The sequence below is a fragment of the Desmodus rotundus genome, chromosome 10 (assembly GCF_022682495.2).
Source record: "Desmodus rotundus isolate HL8 chromosome 10, HLdesRot8A.1, whole genome shotgun sequence".
In the NCBI taxonomy this organism is placed as follows: Eukaryota; Metazoa; Chordata; class Mammalia; order Chiroptera; family Phyllostomidae; genus Desmodus; species Desmodus rotundus.
Genome location: NC_071396.1, coordinates 37,052,844 through 37,067,870, shown reverse-complemented (window position 1 = coordinate 37,067,870; position 15,027 = coordinate 37,052,844). Strand labels below are relative to the sequence as shown.

Below are 15,027 nucleotides of genomic sequence, written 5' to 3'. Positions count from 1 at the left end.
GCTGCGGAGAGCCAGCCTCTAGGGTGCTAGGGAGAGTCAGCCTCTAGGGTGCTAGGGAGAGCCAGCCTCTAGCTTGCTATGATGTGCCAGCCTCCAGGATGCTAGGGAGAGCCATCCTCTAACGTGCTAGGGAGTGCCAGCATCTAGGGAGAGCTAGTGCCTATGGCGCTAGGGAGAGCCAGCCTCTGGGATGCTAGGTAGAGCCAGCATCCAGGGTGATAGGGATGGCGAGTGTCTAGGGTGCAACGGAGTGTCAGCGTCTAGGGAGAGACAGCGTCCTGGCTGCTAGGGAGAGCCAGCCTCTGGAATGCTAGGTAGAGCCAGCCACTACGGTGCTAGGGAGAGCCAGCCTGTAACTTGTTCAGGAGAGCCAGCCTCTAGGATGCTGGAGCAAGCAACCCTCAAGGATGCTAGGGAGAGCCAGTGACTAGGGTGCTAGGGAGAGCCAGCGTCTAGGGTGCTAGGGAGAGCCAGCCTCTAGGGTGCTAGGGAGAGCCAGCGTCTCGGGTGCTCAGGAGAGCCAGCGTCTAGGATGCTAGTGGGAGAGAGCCTCTAGGGTGCTGGGAGAGCAAGCCCCTAGGGTGCTATGTAGAGCAGTCTTTAGGTGCTAGGTCGAGCCAACCTCTAGGGTGTAAGGTGGAGGCAGCATCTAAGATGCTAGAGAGAGCCACCCTCTAGATGCTAGGGCGAGCCAGCCTCTAGGGTGCTAGGGATTGCCAGCATGTAGGGTGCTAGGGAGAGTCATTGTCTAGGGGGAGCCAGCTTCCTGGGTGGTAGGGTGAGCCAGCCTCTGGGATGCTAGGTAGAGCCAGCCACTAGGTTGCTAGGTAGAGCAGCATCTAGGGTGCTAGGTAGAGCCAACCTCTACGGTGCAAGGTGGAGGCAGGGTGTAGGATGCTAGGGAGAGCCAGCCTGTAGGTTGTTCAGGAGAGCCAGCCTCTAGGATGCTGGAGCGAGCCACTCTCAAGGATGCTAGGGAGAGCCAGGGTCTAGGGTGTTCAGGAGAGCCAGCGTCTAGGGTGCTAGGGAGAGCCATCCTCTAACGTGCTAGGGAGTGCCAGCATCTAGGGAGAGCTAGTGCCTATGGTGCTAGGAGGAGACAGCCTATGGGATGCTAGGTAGAGCCAGCCTCTGGGATGCTAGGGAGAGCCAGCCACTACGGTGGTAGGGAGAGCCAGCGTCTAGGGTGCTAGGGAGAGCCAGCGTCTTGGGTGCTACAGAGAGCCAGTGTCTAGGGTGCTAGTGGGAGAGAGCCTCTAGGGTGCTGGGAGAGCCACCCTATAGGGTGCTAGGAAGAGCAAGCCCCTAGGGTGCTAGGTAGAGCAGTCTTTAGGTGCTAGGTGAGCCAATCACTGGGGTGTAAGGTGGAGGCAGCATCTAAGATGCTAGAGAGAGCCACCCTCTAGGGTGCTAGGTCGAGGCACACTCTAGGATTCTAGGACGAGCCAGCCTCTAGGGTGTTAGGGATTGCCAGCATCTAGGGTGCTAGGGAGAGTCATTGTCTAGGGGGAGCCCGCTTCCTGGGTCCTAGGGAGAGCCAGCCTCTAGCTTGCTATGATGTGCCCGCCTCTGGGATGCTAGGTAGATCAGCCACTAGGTGCAAGGTGGAGGCAGCGTGTAGGATACCAGGGAGAGCCAGCATATAGGGTGTTAGGGAGAGCCAGTATCCAGCGTCTAGAGTATAGGAGACGCAGGGTCTAGGGAGTTTGGAGATCGAGTGTCGAGGGTTCTAGGGAGAGCCAGCCTGTAGGGTGCTAGTGAGAGCCAGTGTATAGGGTGTTAGGGAGAGCCAGCCCCTAGGTTGCTGCGGAGAGCCAGCCTCTAGGGTGCTAGGGAGAGTCAGCCCCTAGGGTGCTAGGGAGAGCCAGCCTCTAGCTTGCTATGATGTGCCAGCCTCCAGGATGCTAGGGAGTGCCAGCATCTAGGGAGAGCTAGTGCCTATGGTGCTAGGGAGAGACAGCCTATGGGATGCTAGGTAGAGCCAGCGTCTAGGGTGCTAGGGAGAGCCAGCCTCTAGGGTGTCGGGAGAGCCAGCCTCTGGGATGCTAGGTAGAGCCAGCATCCAGGGTGATAGGGATGGTGAGCGTCTAGGGTGCAACGGAGAGTCAGCGTCTAGGGAGAGACAGCGTCCTGGCTGCTAGGGAGAGCCAGCCTCTGGAATGCTAGGTAGAGCCAGCCACTACGGTGCTAGGGAGAGCCAGCCTCTGGAATCCTAGGTACAGCCAGCCACTACGGTGCTAGGGAGAGCCACCATCTAGGGTGTTAGGGAGATCTACCGTTTAGGGTGCTAGGCAGAGCCAGCATCTCGGGTGCTACGGAGAGCCAGTGTCTCGGGTGCTAGGGGGAGAGAGCCTCTAGGGTGCTGGGAGAGCCAGCCCCTAGGGTGCGGCGGAAAGCCAGCCTCTAGGGTACAAGGGAGAAGCAGCATCTAGGATGCTAGGGAGAGCCAGCCTGTAGGTTGTTTAGGATAGCCAGCCTATAGGATGGTAGGGCAAGCCACGCTCCAGGGTGATATGGCGAGCCACCCTCTAGGATGCTGGGGCGAGCCACCTTCTAGGATGCTAGGGAGAGCCAGCCTCTAGGGTGCAAGGGAGAGGCACCGTCTAGCATGATGGGGAGAACCAGCGTCTAGGGTCCTGGTGAGAGCCAACGTTTCGGATGTAGGCGATGTAGCATCTAGGTTGTTAGGGAGAGCCAGCGTTAGGGTGTTTGGGAGAGCCAGCCTCTACGGGGAGCCAGCATGTAGGGTGATGGGGAAGCCAGTGTCTAGGTAAGGCAGCGCCTAGGTTGCTAGGGAGACCCAGCGTCCAGGTTGCTTGCTAGGGAGAGCCAGCGTCCAGGGTGCTTGTTAGGGAGAGTCAGCGTCCGGTGTGTAGGTGGCACACGGTATAGGCTGTTAGGGATAGGGAGTCTCTGGGATGCTAGGGAGAGCCGGTATCTAGGGTGTTAAGGAGAGCCAGCTTCCAGCGTCTAGGGTATAGGAGACGCAGGGTCTAGTGAGTTTGGAGAGCCAGCATTAGAGTGTTAAGGAGAGCCAGCGTCTAGGGTGGTAGGGAGAGCCAGGGTGTAGGATGCTAGAGACAGGCAGCGTCTAGGGGGCTAGGGAGAGCCAGCGTCTAGGTCCTCTGGGAGGCTAGGGAGAGAGAGCATGTAGGGTGTAGGCGATGCACTATCTAGGGTGTTTGGAGAGCCAGGATCTAGGGTGTTATGGACAGCCCGGGTCTAGGATGTAGGTGAAGCAGCGTCTAGGTGCTATGGAGGGCCAGCCTCTAGGATTAGGCGAAGCAGCTTCCAGGGTGTTACGGACACCCAGGGTAGGATGTAGGTGACGTAGATTCTGGGGTGTTAGGGATGGCCAGCTTGTAGGGAGCGCCAGGGCCCAGGGTGTTAGGGTAGCCAGTGCTTAGGGTGCCAGGGAGAGCCAGCATCTAGGATTAGGCGACGCAGCTTCTAGGGTGTTATGGAGAGCCAGTGCCTCGGATGCTAGGGAAGACAGCATCTAGGCTGTAGGCGCTGCATCTCGGGTGTCAAGGAGACCTAGCGTCTAGGGTGTTAGGCAGATGTAGCGTCTTGGGTGATAGGGAGAGCCAGCATCCAGCGTCTAGGGTGTAGGCAACACACTGTCTAGGTTGTTAGGGAGAGCCACCTCTCTCCTCTCCTGCCCCCCTTTTGTCTCTTTACTACCCTGTTGTCTGTCCCATCTTTTCCTGTCCCCTCTCGCTGCATCCTCTCTTCTGCTGTCCATCCTCACCCGTCTCTTTTTTCTCTGTTCTCTGTCCCTAGTCCTGAGAGTCTCTTACCTGTCTCTCCCCTCTTCTGCCCCTGCCTCAACACAATCTGTTCTCTTCTGTCTCTGCAGTCCCTTTTTCTCCTGTCTTTACTCTCTGTGGTCTCTCTCCGCACCTCTGTGGCTCTTTCCTGTCTCTGTTTTCCCAGCCTCTGTCCTTCATCTCTCTGCTTTACACTCCTCCTGTCTCCTGTGCCTCCTTGATCTGTGTCTTCCACTCTTTAATCCTGTCCATCCTCACCTGTCCCTACAGTGTCATCTCCTGATGTTCCCTCTTGTGTCTTCTCCCAGCCTTCCTCTCCTGCCTCTGCTCTCTCTCCAGGGTCTTTTTCTCCTTTATTGTCTGAATGTTCTCTGCCCTCTTTTCCTGTCCCTCTCCTCGGTTTCTCCTGTCTCTGTCTCTCCTGTGGCCCTTTCCCGTCTTTCTTCTCTTTTCTCAGCCTCTGTCCTCCATCTCTCTCCTGTGTCCACACCGTCTGTCTCCTCTCTCTTCCACATCCTGTGTCTCTCCTCTCCCCTGTCTGTTCTCCACCCCTTTGATGCTCTTACCTCTCTTGTCCAGACCCTGTTGTGTCTCCCATCTTTTCCTGTCCGCTCTTGCTGCATCCTCTGTCTGCTGTCCATCCTCACCTGTCTAGTTCTTCTCGGTCCTCCGTCCCCAGCCCTGAGAGTCTCTTACCTGTCTCTCCTCTCTCTGCCCCTGCCTCAACACGATCTCTTCTCCTCTCTCTCTGCAGTCTCTTTTTCTCCTGTATTCTCTGTCTTTACTCTCCACCATCTGTCTCCACGCCTCTGTGGCTCTTGCCTGTGTCTCATTTCCCAGCCTCTGTCCTCGTCTCTCTGATTTCCACTCCTCCTGTCTCCTGTGCCTCAATCTCTGTCCTCTACTCTTTACTCGTGTCTGTCCTCACCTGTCCCTACTGTCTCTCCTCTTCTGTGTCTGAGTCCTTGTGTCTGCACTGTCTGTCCTGGTCTATCTCGTGTTGTTCCCTCCTGTTTTTACTTTCTTCTCGGCCCTGTCCGGTGTGTGTCTCTTAAGTGTTTTCACCAGACTGTGTGTCTCTTAAGTGTTTTTGTCTTTTCTTCTCTGCTGTCCCTCCTCCCAGGTACCTATATTGTCCTGTCTGTGGCATGTTTTCCTAGTCTTGTGTGTACCGTGTCTCTTCTCCCCATCCCATTTCTGATGCTCTCTCCTTCCCTGTCTCTTACCTTTGTGGCTCTCTCCTGTCGTCCTGTTTCCAACTCTTCTTGTCTTCCTTGTTTCGTCTTCCACTCTTTGCTTTGTGTTGTTCCACTCTCCTGTCTCTCTACATCTTAGGAGCGAGAAAGTGGAGGTATGGGACGAGAGAGACAGCAGTGGAGAGTGATGGGAGCAACAGTTCGGAGACTGAAGAGATAGATCGGAGAAATCAGGACACAGAGGAGTAGGGAGAGGACAGAGCAGAGACAGTGGGGAGGAAAAGCAGGAGTAGACAGAGCGGGGAGAGTGAGGACAGACAGGAGATAGAGGGAGCGGAGAAACACAGAGAAGATCAAGAGATACACACAGGGGCAGGAGAAGAGAAACGGAGAATCAAGAGAGAGGGGGACATAGGAGGGGATGGAGAATAGAGATGAGTGAGAGGCTAGGGCCAGAGGGACAGGAAAGCAGACAGTGCAGAGGCAGGAGAGAAGAGGCAGGAAAGTAGAAACGGAGGATAGATGTAGGAGGGAGAGAGAGGAGTGGAAAGAGGAGGGAACATCAGGAGAAAGGACAGGACACACAGTGCAGAGGGACAGGTGAGGACGGACAGGAGTAAAAAGCAGAGGAGAGAGGAAGGAGGCGGAGGAGAGTACAGAGAGAGGAGGGAGACACAGACGGGACAAGAGAAAGAGCAGAAGGCGAGAGACGGATGGCAGATGATGGGAGAGGAGAGAAAGACAGGTAAGAGGAGAGAGATGGAGGAAGAGTTGGGAGAAGAGAGAGGGAGCGACAGGAGAGAGACAGATGGGAAAATAGAGGGGAGAAGAGATCGTGTTGAGGCAGGAGAAGAAGAGAGCAGAGACAGACAGAGGAGAGAGATGAGAGGCAGACGGAGAGGAGAAATGGTCCTTGGACAGAGGAGGGGACATCAGGAGATAGGACAGGAGAGAGACTAGAAACAGGAGCCAGAGAAGAAAGAGATAGGTGAGGATGGATAGGGGAGAGAGGATGGACAGGAGTCCAGAGCAAAGGAGAGAGACGGATGGCAGGGGATGCGAAAAGAGAGGAGGGAGAGAGACAGGTAAGAGACACAGAGGGCTGGGGACAGAGGAGATAACAGAGCCGGGAGAAGAGAGAGACAGCAGAGCCAGGAAAGTAGAGACAGAGATGGAGGAGAGGGACACATAGAATGAAGAGACAGAGAGGAGGAGAGGACACAGGTAAGAGATAGGAGAGAGATATGGGGGAGAGAGAGGAGTGAGAAACAGACAGAGAGGAGAGACTCACAAGACAGGTAGACAGAGCAACAGGAGAGTTGAAACAGAGAGAGAGAGAGGAAATACAGAGAGAGACATGGAGTGGAAACAGGAGAGGAGAGAGTGGGCAGAAAGCAGAGGAGAGAGGACATGAGAAAGGAGAGGGGACAGGACGGAGAGAGAAGAAAGAGGATGGAGAGACAGGACGGACAGGAGTAAAGAGCAGAGGGGACAGATCAAGGAGGCGGAAGTCAGGAGAATAGAGGAGAGAGACAGAGAGAAGAGAAAGCATAAACGGGGAGACAGGAGAGAGATAAAGATCTCTTCCAGCAAAAAGAGCCAGAGAAGAACACAGGAAAGCTGAGGCGAGAGACAGAGGAGACACGAGGTGAGAGATCGAGACAGTGGAGGAGAGACCCAGGAAAGAGAAAAGAGTGCTAAAGAAGAGACCAGAGAGGGGAGACAGTGATGAGACAGGAGCGAGATCAAGCACAGAGGCTGGGAAAAGGGGGGAGAGAGACAGGTAACAGACAGAGCAGTGGGGAGAGGGAGGAGATATGGGATAAAGAGGGGAGAGAAGAGACAGAGGAGGGAGAGTGAGGCGCTGCAGGGAGGAAGAGCAGAGGGATGTAGCAGAGGGAGGGGCAGAGTTGGTGGTAGGAGAGAATGAGATGGGGGCAGGGAATAGGAGTTGAGAGACACAGGAGGAAGTGGGAGACAGGAAGAAGGCAGGGAGATCTGAGGAGTTGGGAAAGGAAGGGGAGAGAGAATGGAGGAGGGACAAATGTGGAGAGAGCGAGGGACTGGAAGAAAGCTGGAGAATGAGAGAAAAGGAAGGGAGATCGAGAGAGATGATAGCAGAAGGAGACACAGAGAAAGGAGTAGCAGAGAAGAAAGATGAGGAGACTACTAGACAATTACGTGGAGACGAGAGACTGACAGGGAGAGGAGAGAAATGGAGAGGGAGAGGGATAGAAGGAAGAGGAGAGGCAGAGTGGGAGGCAGGAGGAAGAGATGAGATGGAGAGATGGAAGACAGAGCTGGAGAGTGGGGGGGGGGGGTTAGGAAGAAGGAGAGACAGGAGAAAGGACTAGAGAAAAGACCGGCAGAGACAGGAGGAAGGGAGAGAGGGAGAGGAATTGGGGGATGTAGTGTGTGTATAGGAGGGGAGAGAGAGGTGATAGGAGGAGGTAGAAAAGGAGCAAGAGATAGAATACAGACAGGAAAGCTGGGGAGAGAAGTAGACTGAGGAGGAGGAGGAGGAGGAGAAAAGGGACAAAGACAGGAGGAGGGGATGAAGAGGGGACAGGAGGGATAGTGTGACTGAGGAGAGAAGCGATGGAGATTGGAGGAAGGAGGTAGGGGTATGAGTGCAGAGAGAGAAGGGACAGACACGGGAGGGGAGAGGGTGGGGGAGAGCCGAGAGGAGTGCAGGGAGAGAGCTGGTGAGGGAGACAGGAGACAGGTGGACAGGGGTAGTACTCACCCCCTGGGGCTCCGTCTGCATGCTCCTCAAGCCCACAACAAGGAAACCACACACACCTTACCTGCTGCCACTTACTGGCATTTCCTTGCCATACTTTACTGTGTGCTGTATGTGTCCTTTCAATAATTAAACTTATTTTACTACGGAACAGTACCAGTGACTTCTAATTGATTATTTTTGGTATTATCCTAAAAAATAATTACCTTAAAAGAGTGGAAATGGATGGGGTGCAAGTGCTTGGGGCGGTGGGTGCATGAAACCTGTGTGGTTGAGGGAGCCACTATCAGCGCCATTGACCCAAAGAGAACACCTGTGTGTATCAGCTCCCCCACTGGCCGCCTCACCTCTGATCGCTGCGTCCTGACTCCCAATCGAGCGTGCACGCAGGGATCTGGCACGTACAGGTGTGCGTCGGACTCCACAGTGTGAGCAGCTGCCCTCTCCCCACACGTTTCTTCCCAGTGCCTATTACGTTCCTACTGTCCGACCCACACTTCTCTCTCCTCCCACTTCCCACGAGTGCCATGGCCTCGGAGCCTGGACACACGACCCTCACCATCCCACAGTGCCGCCCAGGTTGCTGTAGCTGTCGGTCTGCCTCCCCCCATACTCTCCAGAGGAACCTCGAACCACAGAATAACCAGGCTACAAAAATGACTTCAAATGATTCCTTACCGCTTAAATGATTACCAAATGTAGTCTGAAGCATCCCACAGTCCACTATGATAATCAGCGTTATCAGTTCACAGACACAAAGTCAACCCAACAAGAACTCCCACCTCTCCCTAAAGCCTTCTCTGAAATCGGTGACATTAATCATCCCACTAATGTGAATGACGCGACTTCTCCCACAAACAGCACTAGCGCATTTCATCGGCGTGAGGGCTCCCTAACTTAAAAACTGCACATCACTACATCAATCCCGTCACCAATTTTCCTTTTCCATCACTTACCACCCCAACACCAATTCTATTTTATACCCCATTCAAGTCACCACTAACACCAAACACAACGAGGGGTCCACACCGAAGGAGTGGCTAAACCAACAGTGCGTTCTGGTGGGCGCCCCGCTGCTCACGTTGTACACTCTGGCCCAGCTGGTCCTGGCATCCACGCCTGCCCTCCTCCAGAGGACCGGGCTCTTCCTACCTGAGCGTAACAGTGCTGAGGCCGGAAGCTCCTCTGGCCTCCACTCACCACCACTGACAGCGCACGGGGAAGCCCTGTCACTGGTCCTCAGCTCTTGCAGCTACAAAGCTGAACCTACGTGGTGAAGGCACAGTAACAAACACAACTGTGCCAAGTCCTCCGGCAAACTGCATGGTGCAGCCCTTCCTGACACCCTCCTCCTGAGACAAAATTAACACCGGGACCTAACACCACTCGTCAGAGGGTCCTCTGCCTCCCACAGGCACCAGTGCCGCAGCTGACACCACGAAGGGACAGCAGCCGCCGCCCTGATAGCCACACTCTGCCTCGCGTCAACGATGCCACGCTGCCCACCACCCAGATCCCAAGCAAATCCACAGCCCCTGCTCCCACTGAGCACAGGCCCACTGGCGATTCTGACCACCTACCTTTGCCCGCGAAAGGGGTTAAGACGGACAGACATTCGTGCTTCCACCATGGTCTCATGTTTCCATCGCTGCCTGCACACGCCTCGCACGGACGTCAGCCGCCCTTCATGCGAGAAGGCGCCCCACCAACAGCGCGCCCACAGCCCCTTCTGCTACCACCCGCCCACCGCAGACACATTTCAGGAGCTTTGTGATGTAAACATTGGTAAATGGGAACATCAGATTGCCCATTTAATAATACGCAGACTAAAACTCTTATTTACAAAAAAAAAAAAAAGGTATAAACACAAACTGCCAATTCGTGACTCCGTGTATAAGAACACGACTTTTCCCGAGTCCAGGGCGCTGACAGGACAGGAGTTATTCATCAGCCTAAAGAACCTAAAACTTCTGCAACTACAAATGAAAGTAATGAGTCCGTGGGCCCCTCAGTAATTTCTCTGCTCGTACTAATCCTAACCATCAACGCAACCACCTCTGAAATCCACAAAAGGCAGATGTGCCCACGTGACGTTGAAAACTACAGTTTGCACACGCCTTTGTCACTAGCCAACGACAACATTCGTTCCACTGGGACAAGAAACAGTAATCTAGAATTGACACAGAAGAACTATTCAAGCGCTAAAGATAACACTAGGATTCCAGCCCAGTGCTTTTCACCCGCTGTGCTGCAAGAACGTGGAAAACATGCCACACCTGACGGTTTCGCCCGGGGCCCTGACCTCTGTTCCCTCACATGGTCCAGCAAACAAGAGACAACAGCCAGCACAGCAGTAGCTGTCTGGTGTGAATAAATCAAACCGTATCTATTCTTTTTCCGATAGGCAAAAATTCTATTTTTTGTGTGTGCTACAGAATTAAAGTAATTAATTTCAGCACCATGATAAAAAAAACGGTTGAAAAATCCCTGTTCTAGGCAGATTACTTCTCAGAATCAGTGATCGGTCACGGTCACGGAACTCTCAACATGAAACGCGCTCTCAGATCCTAGCACAAACCAATGTCCCTGCGCCACCTTACGCATCACATTGCAATAACAGTCTCTTGTCACCCCACTGTTCTTTCTCAATCACCCACTGGGTGAGGAAGAGGAACGACATCCGTTCCGCCGACCGAGCCCTGACAGGTCGGACACAGCCGCTGCAGCTTCCCGAGGGTCCTTGGACAACCGCGTCTGAGATGCCGGGGAAGGTCTTCTATCAGCCTTGACAGTGCCCACCTCCCGGGGCCAGACCTCCCCCAGCTACAACCAGAAAACCTGCCCAGCACTTCACCTACCCTTGACCACCTTTAGCTCAAGAAGGCCCCACGCTGTCTCAGGTGGACCGCACTCAAGCAAAGAGCCAGAGCAGACACCTCCCTCCCGGTCACGTGTCAGCCACTCGCACAACGCAAGCTTATCCAGAAGACTCGCCTGCACAGAGCAGCCGCCAGTGCAGCACTCACAGCAGTCTGTGCCTTTACCCAAAACACTCACAAAAACTGTTGCCCTTTTCCACCTGCAGCCAATGCGAGCAAACTGTAGTAACCGCTGGCATAAACCAGCCCTGAGGGGCATTCCTGCACACCTGTCCTCGTGTATGTCTGAAAGCCACGCCAATCTGCTCTGGCTCTACTGTCCCTGGCCCAACCACTGAGCGGGACACCCAGAAGACAGGGCCTCTGCCGACCAGCTCCCTGGTCCACACCCGTGGCATCCTGAGAAGCCTGACTCTGACACACACGCCCCTCCTCTCAGGATTCCACGGCCATCACTGAACTCGATAATCTAATGATAAAAACTATAACGCACCATGTACCACCCCGAGCCCTACCAAGTACACTGGCCACCGCCACTGCCCTACCAGCTGTCTGGGGCGCACAGGAAGGCTAAGGAGACTTCCCATCTGCCTGCACAAAATTTCATGCCCGGAACTGCAGTCAGAGCACCAAACCCAAATGAATAGAACCTGGCATCCAATGTGTGTGCAGGATTTTCAGGAGTAAAATTAAAAGCTTTATCTAAAACAAAATAACAATGAAAATAACTGTAAAGACCCTGAGCGCACAGCAGCTAAGACCCAGACTGGGATTAGGCGCCCTTGTCTGCTTAGCCCTGAGCCTGCATGATGACTGACTATGATAGAACTGCTCTCCTGGGTACCAACAGGTTAGAACTCACAGGACTTGGTGGAGCTTCACATGCCTGTAGAAGAGCCTGTTCTGCAGCCGACGAACCCCAAATGCTACAGTAAACAAATATGAAGCATGAAAACATTAGGTGAAGGTGTGGCTTATGGGGTGGGCTATGTTGGCTATTTGGGAATGTTATTTCTTACACAAAAGTTTTTGTGAAACCAGAGCCAAAGGTGGACTTAGCTGTAGAGAACACAGAACCTAACTGAAACAGGTCATAAGTCACACACCCTGCCCGTCACCGTCTTCAAACACCAAAAATCTGCTTTTTAAATTTTTATTCAACCTGAGGACATGCCCATTTATTCTAGAGAGGGGAAGGAAGGGAGAGAGGGAATCATCGATGTCAGAATCATCAATCGCCTGTCCGTGGCGCATGCTCTGACCAGGGACCAAACCCCACAACCAAGGCGCGTGCCCTGACCGGGAAATGAACCTGCAAACTAGCAGTTTGCGGGACAGCACCCAACCGAGCCTCCCTGGCCAGGCCCGCAAGTCTGTTTTCAACCATCACCTGCACACATGTGGATGTGTCTGACCTGCTCTTCCAGTGTACCCCGTAATGCTTTGCTTCCATGGCCTGAGCGTGTCTGTGCGCGTGGTGTGTGCTCACTTCCAATCAGCCTGGCTTGGCTACAGGCTCCTCAAGGGTGTAATGTATCAGCTATCATTTCTGTTATCGCGATGTTTGTTGGTAAGACCGATTTGGTATATGTTCACACATACGGTGATTCTGTATTAAAATAGGATTTTTTTTTCTAATTTAAAAAATAATACCTCATTTCTGTTAAAAAAAAAAAAAAAAAGGAAACAACACCCAGTGTAACCAAAGACATCATTTACAGTCACTGCAGACGCAAGGGGCGCAGGCACCACCAGGACCTGGAACACCGGGCAGCTGACGGGAGACCTGTGTCGCCCTCAGTCCTGAGCCCAGCACTTGCGTTCTACTTGCACAGCTGTAGGCCACCGTTTTGACACAGTCTCACTTCCTGTTTACACCACAGGAAGCCAGAGAGCTGCTGCCACCGCTGCCACCGCAGGAAGTCACAGCAGCGGGCGTCCCCCATGCCACTGCCTGCAGCCCGGGACCCTCTGCCAGACTGCAGACTGCATCCCCCGCAGAGGCCGAGCCAGGGAGGAGAGACAGCAGCCCAGGTAGGACCCTTGGCTCTTCCGCACGAAGTCCCTTGAGCAGGTGAGAGGGGGTCGCACCCGAGGGCCAGGAACCCATCGAGCTGAGGCAGCAGGACTGTGGGTGCTGTCCAGGGCAGGCACCTCCCGTCCGCATGGGTGCTGCCAGGGTGCTGCAGGGAGGAAGGCAGACAGACCACACAGTTACCAGGAGCACAGAGCCCGTGGGGTGGTGCAGACACACACCCCTCGGTGCAGGGTGGCCAGCGTGTGCATGCCTGAGCTGGCAGAGCAGAGGTGTGGGGAGGGTTCACCAGCTGCACAAGAAAGGGGCACTTGGTCTCACTGATCCCAGCTGAAGACCTGGTGCCCTGGAGGTGGGGAGGGGGAGGACGAGCATGACTGTGACCACCCGGGGGGTTCCCACCCTGTGTCACGGCGTGAAGGTAGCCCCTTACCCCTATGAATCCCGGGCCCCTAGTGTCAAACACGCTGCCCAGTGGACCGCCCGGGTGCTGGGATGGTAACCTGTACTCTGGTCCTGCCATCCTGTCCTCCACACCACCCCCCCCCCCCGCCGCCCCGGCCCTAGAATGGAGGCAGAAAACTCCATCAGATGTGACACAAACCACAGGCCTCGTCTCTACCCCCAGGACCAGGGCTGTCCCCAGGAGGGCACCCCGTGCTGAGGCGGCAGGCGAGGGTGGACTGTAGCCCCGACGGCACGGCCGAGGACCCGTGGGCCCGGATCTCCGGCTGCATCAGGAGCCTGTTCAGCCCCATCATGAGTGACGGCCACGGTCACGTGTCACTGCAGCCTGCTGCCTGCCTCGTGGAGGACGGGGAACAGGGCCACCCGGATGGGCTCTCCCCAAAGCTGGACACCAGCACCGACACTCCCAAGGCATACAAGCCAGCAGACCACAGCATTGTGAAGAAGGGACCTCCCGTGGCCCCCAAGCCCGCTTGGTTTCGCCAAAGCTTAAAAGAGCTGAGGCACCTTGGTGCAGAGTCCAGGCAACTGCCAGCAGCCCCCTCCGTGAAGCCCATGCCGGCCCCCAGGGAGCGCCTGGGGCCAGCCACCCGGGCCTCCAGCTCCATCAGGCAGAGAATCAGCTCCTTTGAGACCTTCAGCTCCTCTCAGCCACCTGACAAAGGGGCCCCGAGACCGAGCCTGCAGCCCCCCAACTCCTCTGCAGAGGCTGTGAAACCTCCAGGGAAGCAGGGAGGCAGCCGGGGTCCTGGCCTCCTGGGGCGAGGGGCTCCTCAAGCTGGCAAGCAGCTGCAACCACAGCAAGAGCCACTGTCCCCTGGCTCCCTAGTAGCCTCAGAGGCCAGTGACCTGGGTGTGTCAGGGACCCCAGCCCTCAGCCCTGACCCTCTCCCGAGTGTGCCATCCACACAGACTGTGGAGTCACAGGGCCCTGTGCTCAAGACACCGAGCCAGCGGGCACGCAGCTTCCCGCTGACCAGGACGCGGTCTTGCGAAGTGCAGCTGCCCGACGACAGGACCTGCAGGCTCTACGCCATCAGCAGCCAGGTGTCCTCAGCCGTCATGAAGTCCCTGCTGTGCCTGCCCTCCTCGGTCTCCTGCAGCCAGACCCCCTGCAGCCCCAAGGAAGGGGCGTCCGCGGGGTCCCCGCCTGGCCAGGACCTGGCTGCCAGCAGCGCCGACACGGGGTTCTCGCTCAAGTGAGTGTGCCTGCACTTCCGAGGACGGGAGAGTTCCCCTCTTGTCCCTCCGTGTGGGGGAGAGGCAGCTCAGCCTTCCTGCTAAGGGGACGCTCTCCCGACACCTGGTTGAGGCTGAGGTGGGGCCCGGGACAGCCCCTCGGCATGCATGCCTGCTATGCCCACCGTGCCATGCGACGACCCCTCGGGACCTCTTGCTAGCCCCTCCCTCTGCACACGGGCTCGTCCCCCTGGACGGGGACAGTTGGGTCCTGGCCCCAGCAGGGCCTCACTGGCCACCAGCAGATTCTTTCTGGACTGGTCGCCATTTCCTCTCCTGTTCCGACTGGGAGGCAGCAACAGCCGCCCCCCGGCGGCAGGAGCCCCACTGTGGGGCTGGCGTTCATGCTGACCACTTGGCGTTCTGGCCAAGCGCTGCTGCCCAGTGGACGGTTGCGGGGCCCTTGTCCAGCGCAGTCCCGTCACTAAAACCACAGTCTCACACCAAATACCCAGTGAACCTACAAAACCACCAGGCACCGAAATGAGCTCAGCAGGACAAGGAGCACTGGCGGGGGGGGGGGGGGGGGGGGGGGGGGACCCTCTGTAGCGGGTGGGCGCTGACTCCACCCGGGAAGGGGCATGTGTGTCTGACTTGCAGTCACACACACCTAGACCTTGGCCTGCACCCCCACAGGGACCCCAGACAAGCACCCCGCTGTCCCAAGGAGGACCGGGAGGGACTATGCAGACATGAC

General features: G+C 55.9%; 1 protein-coding gene across 5 annotated transcripts in view; it reads left to right on the top strand.

The window, feature by feature from the left end:
- The window catches only part of IL16 (interleukin 16), a 61,780-nt gene that overhangs the window by 42,727 nt on the left and 4,026 nt on the right, over positions 1-15,027 (top strand). For all 5 annotated transcript variants that reach the window (XM_024561774.4, XM_053912843.2, XM_045196537.3 and 2 more), the window contains 2 exons: positions 12,472-12,622; positions 13,252-14,290. In XM_024561774.4, coding sequence (XP_024417542.3) covers positions 12,472-12,622; positions 13,252-14,290 — 1,190 coding nt within the window. The remainder of the gene's footprint in view (positions 1-12,471; positions 12,623-13,251; positions 14,291-15,027) is intronic.